At 32.8% G+C, this 18,072-nt stretch overlaps 2 protein-coding genes across 5 annotated transcripts in view; one reads left to right on the top strand and one right to left on the bottom strand.

Moving 5' to 3' along the window:
• The first annotated feature begins 200 nt into the window (after positions 1-200).
• On the top strand, positions 201-10,920 carry LOC149787727 (testis-expressed protein 52-like). Its single transcript, XM_089973933.1, has 3 exons — positions 201-321; positions 2,019-2,562; positions 6,780-10,920. Exons 2-3 carry the CDS (start codon positions 2,019-2,021, stop codon positions 7,076-7,078), a joined length of 843 nt encoding a protein of 280 aa, XP_089830059.1. The 5' UTR covers positions 201-321; the 3' UTR covers positions 7,079-10,920.
• A 2,633-nt stretch (positions 10,921-13,553) lies between these two features.
• The window catches only part of LOC149787726 (archaemetzincin-2-like), a 69,961-nt gene continuing 65,442 nt past the window's right edge, over positions 13,554-18,072 (bottom strand). For all 4 annotated transcript variants that reach the window (XM_089973932.1, XM_089973930.1, XM_089973931.1 and 1 more), the window contains exons 2-3: positions 16,721-17,769; positions 13,554-15,081 (exon numbers count right to left, since the gene is read on the bottom strand). In XM_089973932.1, coding sequence (XP_089830058.1) covers positions 14,767-15,081; positions 16,721-17,659 — 1,254 coding nt within the window. In that variant the 5' untranslated portion in view covers positions 17,660-17,769 and the 3' untranslated portion in view covers positions 13,554-14,766. The remainder of the gene's footprint in view (positions 15,082-16,720; positions 17,770-18,072) is intronic.

Below are 18,072 nucleotides of genomic sequence, written 5' to 3'. Positions count from 1 at the left end.
CATTTTTTTTATAAGCAATATTTTTTTATATATACCAACAAATCTTTTCTTGAATTGTTACGCATGCTCCATTTTAAATAGCACAAGAGATACATTAACTGTTTTTAATCTACATAAGTACGATTGGGGTAGCAAAATTTAAGGTAACAGCGTTCGGATCTGTGGTGTCCGAAATCTCACGAGACTGCGGAGTGCCATGACAACATTTACACTGTTTAAATATGGCGGCTCCAATAAACCATGGAATTTTTGTCACGTAACATCCAATTTGCATCGTTTGTCGAGGCATTCTGTTTTTAAAAATAATCCTGATTATACAAGGTAAAGTATTGATGTGAATGAAATGAAAACTGTATCAATCAACAAAATGAAATGTATTTCAAATAAAAGTAACGTGGACCAATTAAAAAGGCAGGTGCCCGTTTTCTAGACCGATAATTCGGCCCCATACCAGTAGTTTAGTTAGTAATAGTACAGGTTTGGAGCTGATTTACTGGTTTGCCATTTTCAGGCGAAATTCATCTGTTTTGCGAGGAGGGACATAAATTATTTTCTGCATTATAATTACGCCTGGATTATTTTATGACATATTTGTTGTCCAGTTTTGCATAATCCACTCCGTACTGAGGCTGTCTCTTCATCCCATTCTTATATTTTGAACCATATTCCTATTAATCATAATGAACCTTTTATTTGTTTCCCTATAGTCAAAGCCATCTTTTAATGAAAAGTAAAAAAAAATTAATAATTTGTGTGTAATTAATAGTTAAATACAGTCTGATTCCAGCACTCACATGTTGATGCTTTGCACACAAAAAACTCAGGACGTGTTAAACCATTAGCTTTTTTAAGCATGGAGAATTATGAATGGGAAACAATAAAACTAGAAAGCAACAATGCCAATTCTGTGTGCAACAAATACCTTTATATTTACAGTACACATTATAAGTTGCAGTGACCCAGTTTTCCTAAGGCACCATGTACATTTTTGGTTGCACCATTGAGCCTTCAATTTTTTCATCTTTGGTGCAAGAAATTTGTCTGTAAAGCACTTGTAGAGCATATGAAAAATACAGAAATACTTGATAAAAGATCATTACTGTTGATTGGAAATTGAAATACAAGATAAAAGATCATTACCGTTGATTGGAAATTGACTAAATCAGTCAGACCCCAAGACAGTTTACTGAATAGAGTATGCTTATTGATAAGGAAGCATGAAATAATCAATATCACTGGCTGACAGAAACGTCTTTAAAATCTTAATTCGTGCTTCAGCTTTTCAAGTCAGACAATGCACAGGATGTAGACCAAAAAAATTATAAAGGTGAATTTTTAAACATGTGGAATTCAAAAGTTTGGCATAAAAGGCCTGCAGCAGGGAAGGCTGTTAATAATATGTGTTTCAATTTTCTTGAATAAACAATAAACAGTTTAAAATATTTGCAGACCCCATTTTATTTATAAATTTCCCCCATTTTTGTTGATAGTGACAACTAGGGAAAAGCTATTTAAAACATAATCCAGATATCATTTACCTCTTCCAAGTAAACTCAAAAGGTGTGAGACAGTGACCAAATTGGTGCATGATACATTTTCAACCTTGAAAATTTTATATTAATAAGTCAGTTTACAGAAAATATTACAAGAACACAATTCTGTTGTTGAAATAATTTTCATCGACAAATGATAGCTGGATGGCATTGTGAATGGTGAAAGGGAAGTCTACTTACTGCCAGTTTCTTCAGATGTATGGATGGAAAATTTCAGTGTACAAGATGGAACAGCAGTACAAGCCTTTCAGAATAGTTATTTATTTCCATTTATGTAAATCATTTTATAGATAAGTATTTGATATTAATAGTTTTATCACTACATGGAGATCTTTAATATAGACTTGTAGTTTAATCTTAAATTCATATGCTGTGTCTTTATTACAAAATAATTTAAGTTTTTGATGGATCCCCATCATTAGTTGTTCACCATGAAGTATATGTATTTTCCATATCATGTTTCAGATGACAGACATAATGCCAACCATAGAGGAGAGAGAAAATTTAATGAAACCAATTTCTGTCAGTCAGACAGGATTTCATCCTAGGTCTATCCAACAACTGGCAGTAAAACGAAAGCCAACAACAACCCTTGACATTGAATGTAATCACTTCCTACGTACAAAAACAGATGATTTTGCTCATGGACACAGAACACTAGAATACCAGTTGTGGCTTGAAGCAGGAAAGCATGAATCTCCTTTCCCACAAAGACCTGATGAAAGTTATAACAGTAATGTTTGGAGAAATTTTCGAAAACAATATGGATTTTACACAACAGCAGAGGGTAGAAAAATATCAGAAGCCATAGCTTCTATGTACCCACTGAATATTCCTGCACCTTCAAAAGTTGGTGACCACACATTTGAAAAATATATCCGAGAGACAAAACTGTTTGGGAGTAACAAATTTAAAGCTATGGCATTAGAACGGACAAAAGCTGATTTGCAGGAATTTAAACGTCTCAGAATAAAAAGTATGGCAAGAAATCCTCCCATTGATGAATCAGGTAACTTTAACACTCCATTCTTTAGCAAAATGTTGAGAGATAATGGTTGGATTTATAATGTGCCATGTCATAAAAATATAATTAGGTTTGCTACCATTTACACAGATGAGACAATTTTGTTCTGGCCCAATTAGCACTGGCATGCCTTACCTGTTTCAGTTCCCTTCGATTTATCAACACTGAATTTATTGCCAACCTCACTTACCACATGTGAAGTTTAATGATCTATTTGCCTTGTTATTTAACTATCCAATTTATCTGACATCTATTCTATCTACCATCTGTCATGCATAGCATGTTTACAATTATATTACCTACATTTTGATTTTGTCTCTGTAATTGCTAGGACAAAAGTTATTGGTGCACTTGATTTGGACTTGCCTCATTTACATGCACAGAAGTACAATTTTAAACTTTGGTTTATTGCTTTTATCTTTATATATATATATATATATATATATAAAGTTTTTATTTTATGGACCCAAAATTAAAATTGGACGAAATAACTGATCCTTCTTGTAATTCATATAAACAGGACATCACTGTACATAGCTTGTGAACCATCATTTTCCATCACCCACTAATTCCTGCCATCTTCTGATTTGTATCAAAATGGGCAAGAGACCACTACATCAGAAATATAGAAAACAAACATTAAAGCAAGTGGTTTGTAAAGCAGATTTTCTAAAATGTTAAGAATTGTTGCAGTTTAAATGTGAATGATATCATTTGAGTACATAAAAAAATGATCAAATCTTTCATTTACACACAGTTACAGATTATAGTGCTTGTACAACTGGATGTTGTGAACATGAGCAAAGTACAAATGGATAGCTGCCATCTCACCTTTGTCTGCATGGGTTTGAGTCTCGGATTTGGCTAATGTGGGTATGTGAGAAAGCTTGCCAGTAGCTTCTCATGGGTCAGTGGTTCTTTCCAGGGTTTTCCCGGGTTCTTCCTCCACCATTAATACTGGCTGCCATGTATAGCATATCGTGTGCTGAAAAATGGCATTAAACCCCACAACAACAACAACAAATGGATAGCATGTGAGCCCCATGTACTTCAACTAAACCTACAATATCAAACTGCAATCAATTTATTATATACCACCTGTTTGTTAAATGATCAATTGTATTTCATTTTCTTTTCAGAAAATCATTATAATGAATTGAAATATGTTTGAAAAGAAATCAACTTTGAACAATTTTAATAACTTAGTCAGGGATGAATACATGGTATTACTTGATGCTATTTTACATATTATTTAGATGATATGTGGGCTGCCGGATATATCAAAGTGTAGGGTGATGAAAAGAATGTTGGTAAAAAAATTATCTGCCAGTATCCTTCAAGTCCCACATACCACCACCCTACAATGCAACTTGCATATAAGAGAATATTGTCTAACTGATTTATTGTATGACTGCAGCTTTCTTTACGATTTTTATATGAGCAACTCTCATTTTTCATCTGGATCTCAGATGCTTTTCTTATGCACCTCATTCCTTGGAGCAGCAGTGGCTCATTGGACTCATGATCAAAAGGGTGTGAGTTAGAATCCTACCATTGGACCAACCTGGATCAACTATTGCGATGTATCCATGGGCAAGGCACTTTGCTCCAATCGCCTTGGCACCATATAACCTACTTGTGTTGCTGTGCCATAAAGCACCAATGCAAACCAAAACCAAACCCTGGCACTCCAGTGTTTTTTTGCCAAAATTATTGTATCATTCATTATGTTAATTTAAGACTAAACTTCTGACTGCTTAATGTGATTACACTCCATTCTCTTTTTAATCTCTTAATAATTAATTTGTACATGTAGTCAAACCTACCATAATGATCACCTTTATAAAGCAGACACCAGATTATAATGGCCATTCCAATTTCCTCCTGGCAAATTTCCTATATAAAAGTCATTTATATGACAGCCATCTGTTTTCCAGTCAGCGGCCTGGTGTTTCTTATCCAAATAATGGTTTCCCATGCTTTAAATAGCCACTATAGCACATTGATTATGACTACCTTATACATGCAAATCAAACTTTTGTTTGATGAGGAAGCCATTGTTTAGATAACGGTATAACACAAGGATTGATGTGTAAACATTTTTCTCAGTTGTACTCACCACACTGCCATTACATTGTTATTGTTACTCAAGGTGCCATTGTTTCAAATTCAAATACATGTCAGTTTTTATCATATAGAGAGCTTCAAAGCACTTAGTTAACTGGATGGTGGGGAACATAGTTGTATAGCCACAGCAGAAATGTAAGTCATAATTTGTTTTAGTATGATTTTTAGTGTTCAAAATCATATTTTTTTTTAAAAAATTTGCCTGTTAATTAAAGCTATATATATGATGAAAAAAATTGATCTATGAGGAGATTTACAAGCTTGTCCCATTTCATTATGGTCCAGGATCATTTACTATTTACAAAACTTGTCTGCAAAAGCAGGCCAAGTTTTGTTTTATGTATCAATAACAACAGCAGCATTCAGCTTCTTTTCTTTCCCTATGCATCACAGGCCTGTCACATCAGCTAATTTTTTATCTTTACAACTTTACAACTTCCGATTTTTTTTAAAGTGTGCACAGCTGTTTCTAAGCCAATTATACAAGCTAGTCAAACAAAGAGTCAGCCTTCTGTTTTACAAAGATATGTAAACTGTCAATCAGTAGAGAAAATAGTGTTTTGTCAATTAGTTGTCATGGTGCATAATACAAACTATGATCAATTTTTTAAGATGGAAGGATCAAGTGAGCAAGATAAAGTATTATCCTGCACAGAATATAACTTTGGTAGAGAACAACATATCATTCCATTTATGATTTTATTGAATAATGCATTAAATTAAATCTATTGATAATAATACTGGTGATACAATAACAATACAGGTGTACCTCATTATAATGCAATTCTGGATAAGTGTGGTACCAATATGGACACCCGAGACAAAAATTATACCAGTGTTTAACAATATGTGTTGCAAGAAGACAATGTTTAGTTAGAGTTACATCTTTATTCATTTTGAAAACCTGCTTATTATTTTTATTATTATCATTATTATTATTATTATCATTTATTATTATTATTATTATTTTATTATTATTATTATTCTTATTATTATTATTATTATTTTGATAGTCACAGCTGCATTGTGGTTTGGTATATTACACTATTCTCAATATATCATGGTTCTGTGCATACATGATTCTTGCTATAATATGGTTTGGTCCATTATGTGGTTTGCATTTATCAATATTGATCAAATTTAATGACTGTACTGATGTTATCTTATAAATGTTTCTTTTCTGATTTCATACTTGATCCCTGGTTGCTTTAAGTTTAAAAATTTCTCAAGACCTTTGATTAAATTTACTTAAACTAACTAGGTCATTTATTAAATTTATTAAAACTAATTAGGCTGCCAGATGGAATATACTGTTTGTGACCTCAACAATTGGAGAAAAAATGTATGATGAAGTTTTCTCTAAAATATATTAGGTCTTCCTTTGAGCTTAATATGTTATTATGTTATTGTTGGGACCCCATCATTTGGCAAAAAAAATGTATGATGAAGTTTTTTCCAAAATATATTAGGTCTTCCATTGAGCTTAATATGTTGTTATTATGTTATTGTTGGGACCCAATCATTTGGCAAATTATTCTAAGGATCCACCACTCTCTATGACAATGGATGCTCTCTGACTTCTCTTGTGCAGTATTCTGGCATAAGTTTCATCAGCTTACCCCTTCTTGCTTATGCTAACTGAAAGTAATTTGTTCTTATTTGTAGAATTTTAGTTCAGAGCTGCCTATACTACCAAAAAGACTTTATATATTGAGATTCTACAGTCTTTCTGAGAATGTCATGTTCAAATTATTTAATAATCTGAAGTACATGTAATCTTGTGTCTCTCTGAGGAATATTTTCCATCAAAACAACATCCTTAAAAATGGTATTGCATACATGTATTCTCAGTGTGGACAAATTAATGATTGATGTAACAGAAGAAACATTTTTTTCCATGCATAAAGTGAATGTCCTATGAATTAATTCCAAACTTTGATTAGCCTTATTGCATTTTTAGCACAGACGTACACACATTGGCAGGCATTTGCAGAAGTATTTAAATTATCAGTATCTAACATTGTCTAAATGAGTTGTTAACATGAGAATGAAAGATTTTTTTTTTTTATATACAGGCCAAATTTTACCACCTGAGAATTTCAAGAAATATGAAAGACGAATTATTCCACCTCCTGAAAGACCACCAACTCCTCCTCCATCCAACCAGAAGACTGACTCTCTCGGACAGCGTTATGTGCCAAAATCGAAACCACATCTCTGGAAGTTGTCATACAAAATCAATCACCCTGAATATGCAGCTGTCAAAAAGGAGATTGCGAAGAGGAAGCAACTGGCTTCTAAGAAAGAAGGACATGAAAATTTAAAACCTAGTGTGCAGATGTTGCCTTCGCCCATGACAATATCAAAACAGTAAAAAAGATGTTGAATTTCCTATTGTTATACTGGGCAATGTTAGTGAAGAATGCCCTTATAACAGAACAATGCTAGAGTTCCTCCTTGGTCTACTTCTCAGTGCTGGAAGAAAATGAGTTTAATAGACATTTCTTTAAGAGAATATAAAACCAGTAATAAGACAGTATTAATCAATCATGTATTTTATTCAATTTCTTGTGATATTTGTTACACGTAAGCCAGAAGATGCACATAAGTGAAATTAAGGCTTGTTGCAATTAAATATATTTATGTGTGTGAGTTGTTTTCAGGGTAAGATCATTGTTTGCTCGGTTCTTAAATTTGTAGTTTCTAGCAAACACAAACTCCACAAATTGGTATCTCTTGAAAAATTGTGAATATAGAGACCATGAGAAAGAGTGAATACACAGTCGATGAAAAATAGCAAATACACAAATATTGAGAACAAAATGAGTCACAGAATTTAACATTTTTTCACAATAATACATGAAAATAGTTATATTTGATATTCTATAATTATCTTTTAAGTACAGACCTTGTGTATACGAAAATTACAAACAGTATTATGCCCTTTATTCATAATATTAATGTAGTGACAAACCTGAATGGCATTAAATGTTTTGTATTGCTTGTATGTGTATTTAGATGCTGAATTGATTGTTTTCTGTTACAGGTATACATATATTGCCTCCTATTTAGAGAACATTTTCAGCAAAACTAATCTATATATGTTATTCCAGTCTTCTATGGAGAGAAGTTTGAACACTATTGTTCCATTACTTATAATTATGCCTATTTTTTTTTTACATAACATTTTCCCATAGTTAAGCCTGTCTATAAAGGACACTTAAGATACCAGAAAAGTTGTGCTCTCTATGGACACATGTCCTCTATATACAAAAAATTTTGTACATAAAATAAAGAATGGGACTAAAGTTTTGTCCTTTGTTCTCCTTGGACAGGGATCCTTTATGTTTAAGTAAATTTTGTATTTAAAGTTTAAAAAATGCTCATAAATTTTGTCATCTATTATTAGAGGTTTTCTTTGGACAGGATCATTTATGCAGTAGTAATTCTTTCTGTAAAACTAAGAAAAGGGTTAATAACTTTTGTCATTTATTATCAGATGTTGTCTCGGCAGGTGTCCATTTCTGTGCTGGTGTCTGCTAAGACAAGGTTCAGTATATGTGTTTATACTTACTTGTACATATGATATAGCATACAGTGTGATTTTTTTGTGCAATTTAGTGGCTTTTGATTGATTTGTGAAAATAATCTCAAATTTTACCACCTTAAATATTAAAATCTCAACCCATAATTACTAAAATATAAGTAGCCAAAATTAAAATCACTGTATTTGAATAAAGTCACCTTATTTTACATAAATGAAAAGCACCTGCTATATGGTTTTCAGTTTTATTTTAAATACTTTTTGTTGAATATAAATAGATTCAGACAAACGTTCTTTGTTAAATCACTGCTGCAATTTTATGGTTTCCTTTTGAGAGTTCCTTTTATCTATGACACTATGGTATTCACTAAGCACCAGTAGCCAAGTAATTCCCTTAGTCAGCTAATTTGACGACTCCTGTACCCTTTTGAAGGGTGCATCCCCAAACACCCATTAGTTTCAAATGTTTACCTGCTATGTACTGCAAGTTTTATGGAATGCCCTTTGCAGCAAGTAAATCTATTGCTCAAAAGTTCTGTGCATACAAAGATATTTATTTATGTCTAATGAATATGAATATATTTCATTGAGTTGATGAAAATACTTGAGTTTTTCACCCAAAGATGAAATGTATCTGTTATTTACTCAGAAGAAGCCATTTTTTAAACTTTGCTCAAAAGTGTTGTCTAGTTAAAGTGTAAAACTTACTGAAGTAGAAGATTTGTTACAGCAATGTCAGCTGTTTATCATTCATGTCCGGCTGTGTTTAGTGTATATTTGCACAGAAAATTAGTGGTAAAATAATTCTCTTTTCTAATTCGACAAGAAAGCATATAATCAGAACAAAAACTGAAGAAAAATAAATGAAGTTAAAAGTGGGATTCTGCACAAGACACTCTTGTGGGACAGGTTGACATATTACCACTGCACCGACTGACTGACATGGCATATGAAAGTCTTTGGCCATAATATTATTAATAAATACTGAAAATAGTTTTTTAGTGAAAAAATAAAATTGATAATTTAGATTCAAATTATGTCTCTTGGAAAATTCACTAATTCATGGATTAGCATAAAATAAAGGAATCAAATAGTCCAGATAAAAGAAACGTTTACAAAGAAACGTTTACAAATATTTTCATACTGTTTATGATGCATTTGTGTGCCTTGTATCAACATATCTTTTGTTAGTACAAATAAAACAATTCGAAAAAAGGTAAACAAAAATGAGTGATTTGATGTTTCCCCTAAAAAGAATTTGTTTTCGTTCAGCACCGTACACAAAAAAAAACATTTTCACAAACCAGCAATAAATCAAATGCTCTTCTGGCGATGCTATAGTTAACCTTTCTAGACTAATTAGGCATGATTGGTTCCATCAAATGTAGTGAATTCAAATAAACTCATTCATTATTAAGGATACATCATATTTGTTTTACTTTCTTCATATTTTCTTTAATATTGTAAGACTGAATGATAATAATTCACGTGTTTTATATGTTAAGATATTTTGTTGTTATGCCAATGTTTCTACATATACAGTATTGGATATTATTTTGTTACTAATTTATATCATAATAATTCTGTGAAAGATAACCATAAGTATTATATTTTTGTGTTTATAACTTCTGTGATATGTGCCAAAAGTGCAACAATTTACTTATGTGTCAAACCTCAAATAACATGTTGCTGTAAAACACAACAGATGCTGTAATTTATTTGTGATTTACCTGTGATCTTCATGTTAAATGAAAATGCATTGGATTTGTAATGACAGAATTATAATCTATTTTGTAAATTCTTATTATTACGAAAACTTTGTACAATGTGTAATCTAATGTTCCATAAAGGTTGTCAAAGAGTCAGTTAGAAAACTTAACCTAATATGGCAGAGATGACAGTAAAATGGATTAAGTTAGAAGGCCAGTCCCTCATGTTGAGCCCATGATGAAATCATTGCTGTAAAATGTACGACCTTGACACCAAGGTCAGAGAGGCAAGAAATGAATTGTTTTATCTTCAAAACATTTCTTCACAAATTAAAAATTTGTCAAGGGTTTTAAGAAACTTAAGCAAATGGAGAAAAAAAAACTTTAATAAAAATCTAGATGCAAATTTGTTAGGACTACAGCCTTCACAACAAGGTCATAGGGACAAGCAAAAGTGTGGTGCATAATTTCATATAATTAACTGTCTTAGCTTTATTTTGATTGAGGCATGATGACAACCTATAATGGGGTTTAGGAAATATTAGCAATGGGAAAGCATGAACAAAACCCTTAATGCAAAGTTTCTGTAACAGATATCAGTCCTATGGTAAAAAGGGCCAGTGATCATGATGCAGATTTAATTGTTTTAACTACATAATGCTTTATTCCAAATATGTCAAGAATCATTCAAGGGTTTTTACAAAATATATGCATATGGAAACTAATCCAGAATCTTAATAAATGATTTAAAAATGCTAACGACGCTATCTAATAAGTGACTGATGTGATTTACTTCCAGCTAATATTGGCTTGACATTAATAAAAGCTTTGACCGATGTTTTATCTCTTGAGTCATGCTGGATGTGAAAGTGTGGAATTTATTTTGTTTCATTGCTTACATTACTGCTTTCATTACTATGCTTGTATTGCAAACTAGTTTTAATAAAACACTCCAAAGATAAACATGTATTCTTACTTGTTTCATTTATGATATATCAAATGTTAGGTATATAGGACTATTATTAATGAGATGTAAATCCTTACTTTGAACTTCACTCAAAACAGCTCTGCGTGAATTGAAGGTATAGTCTCAAAATCAATAGATGGCTATCTTTTCATTAACACTTTTATTTGAACAGCACTCGCATCTCTCTGATGCTTCCTGGACAACTTACTACAGTGTATCTTGGTTTTGACTACACCAATGCTACATCAAAACCAGAATGTAATTCATAATTAATTTCAGCGGTCACCAGCAGCCACTGTAAAAATGTATTACCATGCAGAGAAAGATCAAATTAGAGAGATTTTGGCAACGAAATGTCCCCTCTTTTAACAAATTGTCTGGCCATTTTTTACCATTACATTTTTAGAATTGAACTTATATTCAACACTGTATTAACATGGTAAGCTTCCCAATGAATAAACATTTCTATTCCTACTTCCAAGTGCATTGGTCAGAAAGGGCCTTCTCCGTAGGTTGGGATGTTAGGAAAAGTTATGCAGTAACAAGCTAAAGAAATATATAACTCGAGTTAATGAAGCATACAATTTTGTCACTGACCTTCTTTGGTTGGAAGGGTATAGATGGATCCAATTGTCAAGTTTAATAATTTGACTATGAGTAGCACCGAACAAATGAACTTTACATAAAACAATTTGAACAAAGTCACTGAAGCATGAAATATGGGCAACCAGGACCAACTTTTGCAAATGGGGTGCAGTACTTATCAAGATGAATCCTCACAACAAATTTCAGTATTCAAAAAACAATCACGATGCATATAGCAAGTCAAAAACCTCAACCAAACCAAAGCTAGACAAAGATGAAATATAGGTCACAATTATTTTCTTTTATTGCACGGGTGAGGTATTAACAGATATGCATGTCATCAATATTATTATTCTAGTGTAAATAGTCCCTGAAAAATGAGCATCAAATATAAAATGTATCCATAGTCGTTGAAACATAAAAGAATAAACATAATGACCTATTTATGCAATTAGGAGTAGTGCTCAGCAAGATGCATCCCCAAATTTCATTACTCTAGATGGGAAAGAATGCACACAGCATGCAAAAAATATGAGCTCATGTGCTAAATGTAAAGACTTAACCTATTCCAGATAACTGTGACATAAAGTGCACAGTGACCTTTTTAACAGTGTATGTTATTAATAAAGATGTACACAATCATCAAGTTTAATGATTTTAGCATGAATAATTGAAACAAATATTTAATCAAAGTAATATGGGGCATAGCACTCAAGATACATGCATCACCAAGTTTCATAATTTTAGGTACAACAATATGCATACAGGGTGCAAAAAGAAACAAACATCCTATTTCATCATCAGATAAATGCAAAGGCTTCGCATCAACCAGTAAAATGTAAAATTTAAGTCAATGACTTCGTATTTTATGAGTGTGGTATTTACATATATGTATGTAAAACATCTAGATTCTAGCATGAACTGAGCTTAAGAAATAAACTTAAAACACAGAACTTAACCTCAGTCAGTGAAGCATAAATATGGGTCAATATGACATACTTTTATAATGAAGTAGTAGTCCAGATGCACCTGCTACACAGGTTTCATATGTATAGTAGTATGCATATTGTACAAAAACACCAAGCTTAATACACTGGACAAATAATATAAATGTATATATTAAGTGCCTTCTTGGCCCCTTATTGTGGTGATTTCATTGAAGAATTCCTTGTATTGTCTCAATTATTAGCATCAGCAGAACAGAATCCAAGGGAGATAACTACTTTAAGGTCTAATCATTTTTCTAAATTTGAGTTATCCCCTTCACATGCAAAATTGATATGACGCTGCTGGAACTATATGTTGTTACTAATTTTAGTAACAGCATAAAGTCTGTTACTATTATATTTGATAAAAGAGAATGGATACTATACCACAGATATGGTGGGACTTTAATTCAACCAAGATAAACATGCCAACAGTTTCCACTGGAAAAGTAATACCTACTTCTCGCCCTTTATTAACAAATCAAAAAAACAAATGATATGAGATTAATTTAAATCTACAATAATTGCCAAACATTATTTTGTAACAGTATAGGAGAGGAAAATACATGAATTTGCCAACTTTATTAAACGGTGATCGATTTACCATAATAATCCATAAATATTAGATAACTACATATTAAACTTTTCATCGAAAAGGAATAATTTTGAAGGCTATGACAAAACTAGATTTTACAAATTTTCATCATATCTGAGATTGAAAACAAATGTTATACACAGTTAAATCTGCTCGAACAGTCACCTTAGAACTCACAACACATCCCTGCTTCTGAAATTACATGTATCTTTTAACCATTGTGCAATAAGCCTTAGGTCAAATAATCCATCACATACATTCATCCATTGATGTACCCTCAAAGACTAGCACAAGTTAATGAAAAATACTGCAGTAACAGTTCAGATATGTTCTTGAAGCAGTGATAAAATAAAACTTAGAAAGTAGGTCACAGCAACCATGTTTAGGTGTGATGGATCTTTACCCCAAGATGCACATACAGTTTAAGCTTGATGTCAATAGGTAATGAATTAAAGCTGAAACATCAATTTTAAGCAATTTATTTATAAATCTTAGAAATGAATTCATAACAAGATATATATAAAACTTAATTTCACAGCACATTCAATTAATGCAAGACATGCATAAAAGCAAAATCAGACGTGGTTTGACATCATTCATACATTGATAAATCACAATATTTACTCTGTTCAAAGTACATCATGACAAACAGAAAAGGATGTTATAAATATATGGTCTAAGTAGCAGAAAAAAGCAAAACCAACAAATTTAGTAAAATTCAACAAACAATTTATTTCCCTAAAATAAAAAGTGAAAATTTAGAAGGAACTTACAGTATTGTCAATTAAATCCCAAATAATCCTAGTAGTTCTTTCACAAGTCCAAAAATTATAGAGTGTTCCAAATTGTCTTGGATGAGATAATGTGCCAACAGTCTTCATGTATCACAATGATATAATCAAGAATGTCCTTGAATTAATTCACAATAATCTCAAAACAGTGATTCATTCCAAAAGTCAATGAGCACTTTGTAATTCCAATGAATAATGAAAGATTTATCTCAAATTAATTTGAACAAAATTGAATTTAAAACTGGAGTAAATAATTTTGAAAAAAGCAACCAGATAAAAGAACTAAGACACTATAAGATGTCCAGGATGTGGGTCAAAAGTTCATTTCCAGAGCATTTTAATCAAGGTTAGGTCTTTAATTTAAATTTTAGCAAACATGACAATCATCAGGTAGACCAGGGTTTTTTTTCCAATGGAAAATCAATGTCAAACTCAAATCCAACTAACCAAGTCATTTACAAATAATCATTATCTTAATGTATAATCACAATCATGGAAACAAGTTAGCTATATAATGTTATTTGCAAATGACCCTTACAATCTACAATCATGAAAGTTAACAAACAATATAACACAATGCATAAACTCATGCCGCATACAGAATGTCATCCACCAACCTTGAAAATTTGCTCAAGATCACAAAAAGCTAATCAGGCTCTGCAACCCCTTAATCATTTACATCTCAGATTTGGTCCAGTATGTGAGGCAAAATATGCAAAACAACGTTGGTTCTTCCTGTTACAAATATAGAAATGCCCGTCAAATATACATGTATTCCTAAGAATATTTTATACATAAAATGTCATAAAAAGTAAATGAATGACTTTGAAAGAGAAAAATAAAACATTAAGTAATTCAGTCAGCCAATAGTGCTGCACATAAAATCTACTCAGCAAATCCCTCACTGTTATCCGCATCTCCTTCCTTAAAGAAATGCAGACATTTCTGCAGCCATTCTATTGATCTCTCTATCTCAGGAATGTACCAGGAACTGTTAAGCTGAGAAAGGAATGTCTCCAATTTTTGGAACCTCTGTATTAGATTAAACTTGCAGACAGTCTGGAGCTTTCTCAGACAGACTGGACACAGGAAGAGGGGTTGAGACATAGCCTCCTGCAAGCTGGTGCTCTCGTTCATGGCACAGAGGAAATATTCGCAATGGTTTAGTCCAAAAAGGTGACACACCTCGTGACTCATAACCTGTAAAATAGTTGCAAAGATTACTTAACATCAAGGATTGTGTATAACATTGTTTGGAAGAAGTATCATTATGTTGATTTGGATTGTAGGAATGCAAGTTTTGTCACCTGTACATCTGTCAATACATGGAGCTTGATAAAGCTGTTGTTAACACACACACACACACACACACACACACACTGCAGTCATCTCACATTGATCTTTAGAATTTGTTCCTATAGTATTAGTCACCACCCATAATGAATGGTTATCTACACGCTCTCCTCCAGCTAAAAAACCATCTCATGTGTCCATCTCAGCCACTGCAAGTACCTACAAGAAGTTATTATAACACGTTGAAGAATTGACATAAAATAATAATAAAAGTCAGTAGTCACAACCAACATGCTTCCTTTTCACATTTGTGGCATAGATAAAGTTTTCAATGGTCTTCATGTTTGATTTTCCTTTTTAAAAGCAAAGTGCCAACGAGCAGCGTTGTTGGTACATGTAATACAAAACAAATGCTGCATTATGATTAATAACAGTAACTGATTAAAACAAATATTCAAAAAAAAGATATGAACCATTTTTCTGGACAGCATAAAAAAATATTATTCACATAAAGCTATCTCAATCTGGACTTGGGGGTATAGAACAGGCCCGAAGAGACCTCTGCATTTTATAATTTGACTAACGGAGGAAACTTAAGTGCTTTCTAGAGTCCGAGTCTCAGTTCCAGGACTTCCAGTTCTGGGCTGTCAACTTTGAAAATTGTATCTAGTGTTATATATACTGAACTCTCATTTTTTAGCTCAGGAAAAAAATCAAAGAAAGATATCTGAAGATGTTTGACAAGGGGTGTATCATGTAATGATGTTCTCACTGACAAGATCTTAGACTTTTTAAAAGAGTGATTCATTAGGAACAAAATTTTACCTTGTGTTTAAAGGATTGTATCTTTCTGTGCCTTTACCTTTATCTTAAATGTTTTTGTTTGCCTGGGAGTTTTTGCAACAGTTTTACCTTGTATCTTTGGTCTAATGGTCCATATTTACTTTTTGTTAAAAGGGTTGTTCTTCTGAGAATTTCTGCACATTCTGTATTTACTATTTTTTCCACCTAGCTTTTGATCAGTGCCATGTAACCATGGTTGTGTGTGTGGTTGTGATTTGGATTTTAATGTAGTTTTTTAAAAACATCAGTCATATTTCTACATGTCTGTAGTGTGGCAGTTTATAGTGATGTCTGGCACTGGGGCATCATGATGCAGACATGATGTCCCAACCAGTCACATTAATATCCTGACCCCAGGCCAACCAGTCCTAGCACTAATCTCTTAATGCTGAGCACCAAGCAAGGCAACTGTTAGTGCCATATATGTAAGTATTTGGTATTATTCAGCCGAGGTTCGAACCCATGACCTTCTACATCCAAGGCGGACGTTCTAACCACTTAGGCCACCAGAGTGGTGTAACCATGGTTGTACTGATGTGCCATTAAAATACACACAGACACACACACATAGATACTCTAGGGTCTACTAATTGATGAAACAAAACTTCAATTAAGGGTTTTCAAATAACTCGATTCAGACTGAGAAAAGAAAATGCATTTAGATAATTTACTAAAATTTTCATAGTTTCCAATAGACCCTCACCTTCAACAGCCTCCACAATATCTTCTCATCAATTTCAAATACATCACTGCCCATTTCTGGGTTATATGACTTGGGCTCAAATCTGCCAAAGGAAAAGACACCAGACTTATATGCCCCTGATGCTTCTCCAAGGACAAAGTTTAATTCCTCCTTTGGGTACAGATCTGTCCATGTTATACCTATAATGCAATAGCCATTCTTAGGCATAACACGCCTCAATTTTGGATAAAAGTCAGATACCAGATATTGCTGTTTGCCAGTCTTCTGATGGACCCGAGTTGTAATTTTCCAACCTAATTCCTGAATGTTTATACTTGGAAGGACTTGAACATCCATTCCAAAAAAAAATAATTCTGCAAAGGTTCTAAGAAGCTCAAACAAACTGTAAATGTGATCACTAATCCTCAATTCAAAATTTTTTATAAAATCTGGGAAGCTATTTATGGGTTGGAGATATATTGTTCTCTTGGATGTTCTACACTTTGTGAAAGCAATTTCGTAAGCTATGGAGGAATGCCACTGTATATAAGTCTGGGTGGTATAAAGAGGCTTGTTTAGTGGAAGAACTTTGAAAAGACTCTCTACTTCACAGTTTCTATCAGTCTGGACATTTACATAACTCGCACATTGGTTCACAACATTTTTTTCACCATCTGCATCTAATGAACATCCACTGGCCTGTATATTGTGACATATTGCTTCTTCGTTGCTATGGTTACTACCATCATCCAGTTCATTACTATTAAATGGAACTAGTTGTCTTGGCCATTTAATGCTTTGACCTACATCCTGATGATGCTCTGTAAATTTTCCTCTGTTTTTCAGGACAGTTTCACTCAGTTGGTAAAATCTGCATTCATTGGAAGATAAATGATCCAGATCCCCTATTAAATATCTTAAGTCTTTGTCTACTGACTGGCCAGAAAACAAGGTCCCCATAACATAACAGTGTAGCTGATTTTCGAATAAAACAAATTTCTCTTCTTCATACACATAATGAAGGGTATATTGCTATGGTGTCATGTACATGTACACATGACTGGACACACCTGAAAGAAGAGAAAAAAATCTTATCAAATAGCTGTGATACAACATGGAATTTCTGATTATCCTGTTACTCCTCCCTTATTCTTTTGCAGCCCATAATTTTTATGCCTTCATAAAATATTGGTGAAGTCTAGGGGTGTTGTTGTTGTAAGGTTTAATGCTATTTTTCAGCACACGATAGGCTATACATGGTGGCCAGTAATAATGGTGGAGGAAGAACACACGAAAACAATGGACAGAACCACCTACCCACGAGAAGCTACTGGCAAGCTTTCTCACATACCCACATTGGCTGAATCCAAGAC

The sequence above is a fragment of the Sinohyriopsis cumingii genome, chromosome 11, assembly GCF_028554795.1.
Source record: "Sinohyriopsis cumingii isolate HCF-2022 chromosome 11, ASM2855479v2, whole genome shotgun sequence".
Lineage (NCBI taxonomy): Eukaryota > Metazoa > Mollusca > Bivalvia > Unionida > Unionidae > Sinohyriopsis > Sinohyriopsis cumingii.
The sequence above is the reverse complement of the archived record's forward strand: the minus strand, read 5'-3'. Positions and strand labels throughout refer to the sequence as shown.